General features: G+C 38.5%; 2 protein-coding genes and 1 long non-coding RNA gene across 4 annotated transcripts; 2 read left to right on the top strand and 1 right to left on the bottom strand.

Moving 5' to 3' along the window:
• Positions 1–288: 288 nt before the first annotated feature.
• Positions 289–3,892, bottom strand: lgsn (lengsin, lens protein with glutamine synthetase domain). Its single transcript, XM_077203046.1, has 4 exons — positions 3,781–3,892; positions 2,972–3,596; positions 2,686–2,852; positions 289–1,576 (listed from the first exon to the last, which is right to left on the bottom strand). The coding sequence occupies exons 1-4, from the start codon at positions 3,808–3,810 to the stop codon at positions 392–394; spliced, it is 2,007 nt and encodes a 668-aa protein (XP_077059161.1). The 5' UTR covers positions 3,811–3,892; the 3' UTR covers positions 289–391.
• A 2,134-nt stretch (positions 3,893–6,026) lies between these two features.
• LOC143711492 (uncharacterized) lies at positions 6,027–8,083 on the top strand. The gene is made up of 2 exons (XR_013194856.1): positions 6,027–6,178; positions 7,943–8,083. It is a non-coding gene; the product is annotated as an uncharacterized LOC143711492 (long non-coding RNA).
• Positions 8,084–8,168: 85 nt separating this feature from the next.
• ptp4a1 (protein tyrosine phosphatase 4A1) lies at positions 8,169–12,068 on the top strand. Of its 2 annotated transcripts, none has more exons than XM_077202984.1 (5): positions 8,169–8,478; positions 8,626–8,718; positions 8,802–8,932; positions 9,030–9,104; positions 11,136–12,068. In XM_077202984.1, the coding sequence occupies exons 1-5, from the start codon at positions 8,374–8,376 to the stop codon at positions 11,236–11,238; spliced, it is 507 nt and encodes a 168-aa protein (XP_077059099.1). In that variant the 5' UTR covers positions 8,169–8,373; the 3' UTR covers positions 11,239–12,068. The 2 variants fall into 2 exon arrangements, with proteins under 2 accessions (XP_077059099.1, XP_077059100.1); XM_077202985.1 differs by having other exon boundaries at positions 8,248–8,478; positions 11,140–11,649.
• Positions 12,069–12,075: the final 7 nt, after the last annotated feature.

Here is a 12,075-nt window from a genome sequence, read left to right as displayed (position 1 = left end):
TTAGTGTTTGACTAGCTAGCCTCAGGATTACTATCAAGGTAATATTCAGCTGTGTGTGCTAACCAGACTAGACACATTATACCAGTGGTTTCCAATTCTGCTCCTGGAGGGCCAAGGCTACATCCGAAACTTTAGGCAGCTGACAGGTCCACACTCAACAGATTTGGAAAGTTTAAACTTCAAGTAGGTTATCTAAAAACAAGTCACTATTACTTCTAAAGTTTAAAGTTGAGACTATTGAGACACATTAACACTGTAAATAAAATCAGTCAGACAGTTTGCAGCAGATACCAGTCAGTTGTGTGATTTTATTTTCAAGAAAGATATTATCAGATGGTGATTAAATGTATTTTGTTTGTTTGAAATGCACAAAATTTACCACATTCAAAAGTTAAATAAAATAATCAAGTCCCTTGTTGTCGGCATCCTGCTCTTGGGTCTCAATCTCTACACGCTTCATTGCAATAAAATACTGCACGAAAGGCTCTCCCAATGCACCACGAATCACGCTGTCCTCTGACAGAGCCTCTAAAGCATCATCCAGTTCAACAGGGATGGGGAACTGTTTCTGCTGAACTGGAGCTCTGCTTAGAACCTCTTCGGCATTGAGATTACGCCTAATACCGTCCAGTCCCGCTGCTATCGTGGCCGCCAACACGATGTAAGGGTTGGCCATTGCCGAAGTCATCTTGTTATCAATGTGCATCTCCCGTCCACCATGAATCTTCACGTTAAAGGCACAGCTGTTGTCGTTGCAGCCGCATGTGGCGTAAAGATGGTCCTTGGAATCTTTCTTGCCTTTGGAAAGCTGGTTTCGACAGCTGATCCCTGGAGCCAAGAGGCAGCTCAGAGCGGCTGAGTGCTGGAGAAGCCCTGAGAGCCACTTCCTGCCAATCTCCGAAAGTTCCCCGTTGCCTGAGTGGAAGAGGCTTCTTCTGCCACTGGTATCCCAAAGGCTATGGGAGAGTAATCCTGAGTTGTGGATATTTTCATCCGTGAAAAAGGTGGCGATATAGTCAAACTCCCTGGCCATCTCTTTGATTCCCGTTCGGAAGGTGAAAGCGCTGTCAGCGGCATCGATTCCAAACCTGGATTTAAAGCAAATCTCCATCTGTCCAGGTCCATTTGCAGATGAGAAGCTCTCAACATCAACTCCCATGTAGTACATCCCCCTGACTAACTGCTGAAGGAAGGGTAGATCGTAGTTGCCTAACAGTGTGGTGGCAGGGAAGAACACAGCTTTGGGTCCCACTCGTTCAGGGTCTCCTAAGATACAGCATTCATATGTGAAGGATGAGTGGAGAGAGAATCCCATGCTCTGGAGCTGGCCGAGCATCTGCTTGGCTATGAGGCGGGGGGATGTTCGCAGTGGTACTCCTGTGATTGTGCAAGGGTCACAGATAAGACGAGCGGTCTGGTCCGCCCAGGGGAGGATTTGGAATGTGGAGAGGTCTGGGACCAGGAGGACATCACTGCTGAAGTTGGCTGTGCTCTGATGATCAAGTTCATTGAATTTGGGACTTAGGGTTAACTCCAGGTAGCTTCTCGGCATAGGGATGCCATATACAGCTTTTTCCTGTGGTGTCAATAATGATTAATGTTTAGTACTGATTCAGAATTTTCAAAAAGACTATAATTATTACAAAGGGATACTAAACAGTCAAACTTATTACTAGCATTAAAGCTGCTGTAGGCAAAATTAGTCTTCTTGCTGAGCCATCAGCCTCACACCCTCTTCTCTCCAAAACCCTGCACTCTAAAGACATGTCAGGAATCCAAATCTCAGTAAACCCAAATTAATGTGCAAATTGATAGATGACAGAGAGGTGCCTCCTTGTTTTCTTATTGGCTAACATGTGAGGGCCATGTTCAATTTATTTATTCATTTTTGCTGGATATGGCTGTCATAGAAACTTCTGTGATTTCTCATGACACTTATTTCATTGATATCAGTAGCTATTTTACATTTTGTCGAATTAGTGACTAAGTCACATGATCTCATCCGTGTGTTTTCATAAGATCTGACAGTTTGGTTTAAAAGTTGGGTTAGGGATGGACCTAAAAAATACTTTTTTCGTATTAATCACATCTTACAAATTCATATGAAATTGACACTTTGTAAAATACCAACCCGATCTCACAGCAATTCGTACGTATTTTACGATGTGCCGAATTCATTCGAACTGGGCAACTCTTAAAATATGTACGATTTAGCAAAAATGAGGTCCTATGAATTAGCCACCTCGTAAAATACGTACGAATTGCTGTGAGATCGGGTTTGTATTTTACAAAGTGTCAATTTTACAAAGTCTTGTACGAATCACCTACCCCTGAACCTAAACCTAAAACCTACGAATCACCGGGGTTTAGACAAATCATACAAATTCGTACGAGTGGGGTCGTACAAATTTGTACAAATTGGTCGTGAGATAGCTTTGAAAATATTTACATTTTCTCATGAGATTGTTGACTAAACCAGTACAAAAATATGCCGGTGTACCATTATGACAAAATACACTTATATTCAAGATATAATGTATGAACATTCTTGATCCCTTATACAGAGTTAATGTTGTACAGAAAAAAGTAAACAATAGAACAAAAACAGCAGCTTAAGATTGTACCATCATATACCAACACACTTTCTACAGTACAGAATCAATTAGAGGCATTTAAAAGATTTACATGAAAGAATCGAGCCGGAACGGTCTTGGATCGGGCTACGCCATGAAGATCGGTGGCCTCAAAGCGAACAAAGCTTATGTTTTCCCGGGCAATTTGCTGTTTTATTTTCTCAACGTCAGAAATGAAGCTTTGAGATGCAAAGGAGTGTGCCTGTGAGCTCTCTTTGTCTGTTGGAAATATGAAATGATTGACAGAGGGGTGAAAGATGAGAAAGTTAAAATAAATGAGTTAAACTCAGACAACCATAAATCTTCTCAGAGAAGATGACCCAAAGGCACATACTGACCTGAATGTGATGTGCCAGCTTCACCCCAGTGGGATGTCTCAACAGTGGGGGATTTCACACCAGAGGACCTGCCTGGAGGCCCATCAGTCCTTGAAGACCCGCCTGAATCCAAGTTAGAGCGTCCTTCTCTTAGTCCGGATAGTCTCCTAGCTTCTGAAATTGGCTTGAAGGTGCTGAAACTCTTAAAAGGCACTTGGTCTGGCTTACAGTCCACTCTTTGACCAGGAGGATAGCTCCTTCTTTCATCTTGCCCTTTTGCACTCAGTAGGGAGCTCTCGCGCAACACGCTTTTCAGTTCATCCATTGTTTCTTTGGGAACGCCACTCTCACTAGTTGGCATGTAATATTGCACGTTCTCCCTTCTCCATCCATTGGCGTAGTCGTCTTCTCTCTCGAAACCCTGGTACTGGGACTCACTGGAGACAGAGGGGCAATGTTGTGGAGGCCCAATGGAAATAAGGATGGGGGAATTTGTGGGGCCTGGAATTGGTACGTTTGATGGCACTATGGGTACAGATGTCCCTTTTCTGTCCCAGTTAGAGGAGGATAGATGCGTCTCTCTTAGATCTGCACCCTTCTTTCCTGCACTCATACTTCCTCCATCTACTTGGTCTGGAATGTTCTCCTGAGGATGAAATTTATGGCATTCAGACTGAATATAACTCACAATACAGTAACACATAATCATATACCAAATTACCAAAGTATGATATACATACATCCTTACTCAACTGTACACACTGCATTTGACAAATATATATAAGTAAAAAACAAAACAATAACTGCAAAGATGCAACTGCAAGTTTTACCGTATCTTTGGGTTCCTCTGATTCTTGCATTATGATCGTTTTTATGTGAATGTCTGGAAAGTCATAACCATCTCCCAATCGAACTGGCTAACACAACTGACTAAGAGAGACTGAAATAAACCAATCTGCTCCCTTTGTCCCCAACCAGATGCATGAACCATCCAGGCTGTTCAGTCCCACTCATCTATTGTGAGCTTCTGCAGATCAGCTGTTTTCAACAGCCCACAACACATCATTCATCAAATCTCTAGAAAGATTCAGTTGTTTGACTAAAGGTTATTTAACAGAATGCCAAAGCCATTGATTATAATGTGAACATAATTGAACAAATCTTTGCACTGTTGTTGCCTAGTAAATTTTAACAAATAAATAAAAGGCATATTTCAAAATGGCTAAAAACAAAGATGTATTTTATTCTAGAAAATGATTAGATTAACTGATAAATAAACCAAGTCTTTGAAAAGGTCAGATGAAAACATTTATACAAGAATGTTAAATGTAGAATATTGTACTACAATGAAGATCACCCTAAATGAAGACAAGACAGAAATGTTTAGGTCCAAATCTTGTATTTTACAGTGAGCACCTTAGCTGTAGTTAAATATTGTAAATATATTTTACATGGATCGTTATGCGTTTATGTTAAAATCGAGTTAGTTTGGACTGCTCCTAAAATTAGGCATTGAGGCATTGCTAATAGCTCCTTTGTGATTCATTGTTTGTGATTTTCCTCATTGGAAATGACTTTGGATAAAGGTGTCGGCTATCAGCCTGGGTTTCCCTATGCTTCCTTGCGCACAGCGCAATTTTATTCACGCTGCTAGGCAGTCTGGATTCCATGGACCAGATTATCGCCTCAGCGAGGGGACCAATCACAGAACGGGGAGGGAGCAGCAGCCTTTCGATGCAGCACAAACGGCAATAGTCGCTGAACGCCATCGTGTACACATAAATCTCTGACCCATCGTCTTCTCCCTCATCTAATTTCTTACATACGTCATCTGGTATAATTGAAACGATTGGCTATGAGCTACGTACAGTCGCATTTGATAGACATTCGTAGCACCCAATAAATTACTCTGGGCATTTGTAAACCACGCCTCAAATACTAGAAAATGAACATGTCCAGACCCACGTCTCAATGAGACCAGGTCTGACGTTAGCCAGGCTAGTCGGCTACATGACTAGAATGAACTTTTATTATTAATAATAAAAAGTTCTGTCATGAAAAACTAGATTGGGCAGGCTGATTGGCTCCTGTTGTATCCGTAGCCAATGAGCTCTCTGCTCAACCTTCAAATACTTGCTGTAGTAGAGTGCAGCGCGCTTTCAGAAACCCTCCACCTTCCCCAGCTCCACCTGTATAGATCTGCTATAGGAAATTCATGTATGCTATATTATACAGCACCAGCATGTCTTACTTGCTCACAGCAGCGTGTCGTGTATGTATTGGCAGTAGCAAGTACCGTACTTGCCCTGCAGAAGCAGCAGCAACGTAGCAGATCTATTCCGCCAATACCAAACATATCAATATTGTCATAGATTGCCATGCCAGAATTATTATTAGCCTACAGGATGAGTTTAGAATGTAATTTTTTTTTACATTTATTTAATAACATTTTGAATAAAAGTATTATTGATAATAATTATTATTAGGCCTATTATATATATATATATATATATATATATATATATATATATATATATATATATATATATATATGAACAAATATAGGATCTTAAGAATTGTAAAATAGATACAATATTTTTTATCTTATTTTAAATTATTATTATTATTGCTGTTATTGTTGTTGTATTACAATTGCAGGATATGTTTAAAGTATGCATATAATTAAATAGGGTGAATTCACGTAATTTGGGACCCTTTTTGCAATTGAGATGACTGGGAATAATTGTCCCAATCAACCTGAATGATAATACAATTATGCACGTGTAAACTGTCTTTGAAACCAAGTCTCTGAAAAGGTCAGCTGAAAACATTTATACAAGAATGTTAAATGTAGATTATTGTACTACTATGAAGATCACCCTAAATGAAGACAAGACAGAAATGTTTAGGTCCTAATCTTGTATTTTACAGTGAGCAGTGAGCACCTTAGCTGTAGTTAATTATTGTAAATATATTGCACCTGGATCTTTATGCGTTTATCTTAAAATGATGTCCTAATCGTAATTTAGATGGCAAGCGAGTCAGGCAGTGTGTAACTGCGCTGTAGAGTGTGTAGTTGGGTGCGGTTTCTTGAGTCCAGCTGTAACCGGTTACCGGAGACTCTCTCATCACATACACTGCAGCGCTGTATGGTCAAACATCATAACAATTATTCTCCGGAGCGGCTTTATGATTAAGCTACAATCTTCAATGAGTAAGCATATTCCAGTAAGTGAAGCCTTTCAACATATATACATTTAATTGTTTTCGCGGATTCTGGGTTTATTTTTATGAAATGTGGTCGTAATCTCGATCTATTGTGAGCTATTTGACACTAACGTTATACAAAAACAGAGTTTGCTATCGACAACAGTTTATAAATACATTAATACATGCTTTATTTTTTTTTAACTGTCTACAAATCTAAAACCTTGTGTATATGATTATAAATATTAGATTGCATCGCTTTAATGTCGTCTTGTTGACGATGTTAGCTTCGGTTAGCCTCACAGCTACATCAGTGACAACTCAGAACGACATTTTGGTCTTTTATTTCTCGTTAATCGATTACATTAAAGATGAATCAAAGTAGCTGGGAAGAGAATGTGTGTTATGTTGTTGTTGAAAATTAAGGTAATCTGTGAGCTTTTTGCCCCATTGCTAATATTAGCCGAGCGGAAGTCTTTGTGTCGATCAATTAGCATATGTTGATGATGTTTTGGATATGATGTTTAGGATAAATCATCGGTTGTATAACTCAAACATTTTACCGTATTTCAAACCTTGACCGGTTTTCTACATCATAATCTGCATTTTGTCATTTTAATGGCCTCGTTTGGGGCCTTTAAACTTGATTTCCATAAAGTCACGCTTAAAAATAACCCAACCAAACATCTGTGCATTTCGGGACGTAGATTTGGGTTACGAATACACGAGGCTTGTTGCGTCTTTTTAAAGTGGTTTGCTAAAGATGCTTAACGTAGTATCTGTTAATCCCGAAGAGCTGATGAGACACGTGTTTGAGACTGACATGAAGATTTCAGCCTTCCAAGAAAACACATCCCATCGGAACCGTTCAAGTGTTTTCTCTGATGACCCACATGCTGCTCATTGACTCATCTCTGAGTCATGTGTTTATGGAAAGGAAAGGGATATGTTGATTTTTAAAGCCGACACGAATACACTGGTTCAGTTCTTTAGGCGATAGGGAATCGGGATGCATAAGTATTTTTGTGTTCGTGAGTGTATCAATTTCAGATTATAAAACTGAAACTTGCTTCGGATGAATAGTGTCAGTATTGATCCAAAATCTTATCAGCTTGTCTGAAAATTTCTGGGTTTATACTTGATTAATATAGAATGAACATGTTCTTAGATGACATGATTCAAAATATATATTTCATGGTAGTTTTCTGTGGCTGTACACGTATGGTTGTGAGTTTTGCTTGTCAGGTTTTGGCACGAATTACTTAACTTTTTTTTTTAGTTTTCAGCAATTATGGTGCTTTCGAACGTGTTTTTTTTAAAATGTTTTTGAAAAGTCTCTTATGCTCATCAAGCCTGCATTTATTTGATCAAAAATACAGGAAAAAAAACAGTAATATTGTGAAATGGGCTATTATCAACATTTAAAATAATGTTCTTCTATTTTAATATACTTTAAAATATAATTTATTTCTGTGATGCAAAGCTGAATTCTGAGCATCATTACTCCAGTCTCCAGTGTCACATGATTCTTCAGAAATCATTCTAATATGCTGATTTATTATCAATGTTGGAAACAGTAGCTGCTTAATATTTTTTCGGAACCTGTACTTTTTTTTATGATATATGTGTATATATATATATGTGTGTGTGTATTTTATATATATATACACACACACACACACAACTGGAAAACATCTTACTGTTGACTCTTTAAATCAGGAATGAAAAAGCCAAATGAAGTCCTGTTTCCTGACCGCTTGTGCTTCTGTTCTTGTGTCTTTGCAGCAGTTCTGTGGTGTTTTGGGTCACACATTTATGGAGTTTCTGAAGGGCAGTGGGGACTACTGCCAGGCTCAGCACGGCGTTTATGCAGAGAAGTGAACGGCTAGCCTCGCTACCTCATTAGAAGAGAGACTTGTGTTACAGTTTTAACGTTGGCGGGATCAGGCTTGGAGAGCAGGTGTGCACAGCGGTCGGTGGTTCTGGATGGGGTAAAAAAAGTCTCTTGAAGTGCGCTGGCCCTACGTCTTCACTCGCACCAGAGAACCAGCCTCGTTTTCTTTAATTATTTGGTTGTCTCCCTCTTTTTTTATTCTCTTAATCCTGCCCACCTCTTTTCTCCTAATTGTATTCGCCAGATTTTCTGTTGTTACAGGAAAGAGTTTCTCCCACTTTTCTTTAAGATTTTCAAGCTGTTTTATTTAGAAAAGTACAAAATGGCTCGTATGAATAGACCTGCTCCAGTAGAGATCACTTACAAAAACATGAGGTTCCTCATTACCCACAACCCCACTAATGCCACGCTTCATAAGTTCATTGAGGTGAGTGCTGCTTTAAATGGCTTGAACACAATAGAAGTGACGTTTTGGATAGATGATAATAAAAAGCTCATAATGGGGGTCTATTACAATAATTAGCCTACAGTAACTACAAAAAATCACTTGCATGACATCCCTCCCATCCATTAGGAACTGAAGAAATATGGTGTGACGACGGTTGTTAGAGTGTGTGAGGCCAAGTATGATGCAAGCCTGGTTGTTAAAGAAGGCATTCAGGTTCTGGTACGTCCATATGAACCAATTCACTTAAATGAAAATGTATCAATTTAGGTCATGTTTTAACTGTTTTTTTCACTGTTGTGCAGGATTGGCCCTTTGACGATGGAGCTCCTCCCTCTAACCAGATCGTTGATGATTGGCTGAATCTTCTTCGGCTCAAGTTTAGGGAGGAGCCAGGCTGCTGCATTGCCGTACATTGCGTAGCAGGCCTTGGAAGGTAGTTTTAAAGGATTCAAGATATCATTGCTTGTATCATAAGGCGTCAAAATGGGGTAAAATGTGTTTCGAGCAAATGCATGTTTTCTTTCCCATAGAGCCCCAGTGCTGGTTGCCCTGGCCCTGATTGAGTGTGGGATGAAATACGAGGATGCTGTTCAGTTCATACGACAGTGAGTTAAACTTGTACAGGGTTCGTACAAGGTGCTTAAAGTGCTTGAAGTACTTGAATTTGACTTTTTGAAATTTAAGTCCTGGAAAACCCTTGAAAACAGCCATATTTTTGAAGAGGTACTTGAAAAGTGCTTGAATTATTAAAAATAGGGATGTAGCGATACCGAGCTCATGTAAAAATGCTCCGATACCAACAACCGATAGGCCTCCCAGGCAGCGTGTGTATAGTAACACACAGCTGTGGTGCGCGCGCTGATCAGAGGAAACCGCGCAGTGGATTGAGCGCGCAGCGCCACAGACGCGTGAGCTGGTCGAGCGCATTCCTTTAAACAGAAGGAAGGAAATTCAAGTTTTGAAGGAAATCAGTGGAAGGTTTGTAGTTCAGTCGGACGTCAATGGCAAAGACAATAAAACGAGGCATGTAGCTTTTTATTAACGTTAACTGACGAGAGAGAGAGAGAGAGAGAGCGCAGTTCTGTTGAATGCTCTTGATTGCTCTTGATTGCTGATCGTTCACTCAGCACCTATTATTTGGATGAAAACTAAATCATATATGTAAGTAAAGTAAAACATGAACTGTTACCTGATTTATGTATAACGAGTGATTCCCTACATTATTACTGGACGTTTGCAGTCAAGAAGTTCCATGCACGCAAACATAAGCGCGCGCCCCGCAAACCGGCGTATCCGCGCGCGAAATACTGAACGTCTTGCGCTTGTATGGACGAATTCACACAAAATTATGTAAAAACGCCCATCTTGGCGAGTATCCTAGTAAACAAAGTCAGTTATATCTCAAGTGAAGTAGCCATGTTCAAATGCGTCCGTGCGTTCGGTCTTAAAGGGGCAGTTTAACAAACCCACTGCTCTTTAAATGTTAATTAAACAATGGACAACTAAATTACTCACTGCTCTTGACTAAATAGGCTACCCTTTTCAACTTTACAAAAAGATCCATTTATATTTAATTTATCCAGTAATGAATATGCAATTTTTTCACATTTTATTACGTTATTCAAATTTCTGTACCTGTTAGATCTACCCGAAAAACTCTAAAAACACTATTTCATTTGTAGCCTTTCTTAATTCTATCGTATTTATTTGTAAGTTGATTATTCGTTCTTATATTGTTGCTGACTGCTTACCTTTAATAATGTTTTAAATTCGCATTAATTAGGCAGGAAGTTTTTGTTGAAGTATCAAAATTGAATTAAATAATTGATATTTCACTGACCCAATCCTCAGCACTGACCCTTCTGGATCTGCTCTAGTCTAAATATGTGCTGTGCTATTAAATGAAAGATACAATATGATAGAGCAATAGAATGTACAGTAACTGAAGCTCATACAATGTATTTTAGCAGGCTTAATTAAGCATGAAAATAATTGAAAGAAATATATGTTTGATGAACAAATTAAGCCAACTAATATGATTTATATTCTCTTGGTTTATCTACTAATACAATTACAAATGCAGTGAAAATTCAGGGATCGGTTACGGTATCGGTATCTCGTTCTGCAAAAAGTGGTATCGGTACATCCCTAATTCAAAATATTGTGGTGTTTTTTTGTTGAAAAAATAAAATTTTCACGCTAAATCAACACTGCAGCCCGTCTGAGATATAGAGCTATTTCTCATGATATTAATATATAAAGCATGATATTAAGTATATAATACAACTTTCATTCTTCGGGTCAATCATATATAATGGAAAAAAAAATCAGTTTCAATATCCTTTCAATGGTTAAGGGGATTTTCCATGCCTGACAGCGCTGGTCAATGGATTGACCTCTATGAAGTGAAACATCAGATACCATGTTTAATTTGAGTAAAATAATAAAGATATTGTTTGATAAGTGCCGATTGAAGTCCTTGAAATCCAAAAAAGTAGTGCTTGAAAAGTCCTTGAAAGTCCTGGTATTTCATTTCACAGAGTCTGTACGAACCTTGATTGTACTTGTGAAAATATTATAATGATAGTCAGCAGGTGATCTCCATTTTTAAAGATAAATGTTTATTTTAATTCCAGAAAGCGCCGTGGAGCATTTAACAGCAAGCAGCTCTTCTATCTGGAAAAATATCATCCCAAAATGCGTCTTCGATTCAAGGGCACCAACTGCTGCATTCAGTAAAAGCTTGCGCATCAGCCTTTCTCAAATGAGTAATTGAAATTTGTATCTAGCATAAGTAGTTTGTTCTCTTAATTGGTAAGTGTGAAAGTGGCGTTAAAAAAATTAAGCTTATTTTGTTACAAGTGTCCCACTCCCTCCTCTTTGTTTTATGCATTTTCCTGTGGAGAACCTCTGTCAGCAAGGTGAAGTGCTTGTTTGAACTTGAGCTTAGTGTTTTGCGATGAAGTTTATATTGGATGGTGAACATGGTCAAATCCAACCTCTGCCAAACACAAAGTATGCTTTATAATCTAAATGGTTTAATTAAAAAAAAAAAATTAATGCATTTTTTGTTGTTATGATTTTTAGTCTATCTGTAATAAATGCCTGCCTCCAAAAAGATCTGAAATAAATGCCTTATTACAGCAGAAAGATGCCGTCTGGTGGAGCAGTTCTCAATGGCATTTGGAGTGGTTTCTCTGTCTTTTGCTGAAAAAAAAAAATCAGGAAGAAAGAAAATAGAGGAAATTAAAAATTCTTTATATAAATATATTGAAGGTCGGGGTACTAGTTTTTGTTGTTTATCCAAACTTCGTTTACCTATTACTGCCAAGTCAATAGTGTGATGTTTGTGTTTTGGCTTAAACTGGACCTCAATGTCTGCGGTATTTTTATGCCTTTTTATTTGATGTGCGTAACTTAATATTTTGATAATTGATTTATGTATGGTATTTGAATGTGTACTGTTAAATCACCTATTTATATCAGTGGATATGTGTTTTATCATAGCGAGAGACAAGTTGCTACAAGTTCGCCAATTTGAGTGTACAATAAAGATACACTGAAGGAAATATTGTC

Source organism: Siphateles boraxobius, unplaced genomic scaffold (assembly GCF_051911475.1).
Source record: "Siphateles boraxobius isolate OS27281-9 unplaced genomic scaffold, OSU_SipBor_1 5, whole genome shotgun sequence".
In the NCBI taxonomy this organism is placed as follows: domain Eukaryota; kingdom Metazoa; phylum Chordata; class Actinopteri; order Cypriniformes; family Leuciscidae; genus Siphateles; species Siphateles boraxobius.
The sequence above is the reverse complement of the archived record's forward strand: the minus strand, read 5'-3'. Positions and strand labels throughout refer to the sequence as shown.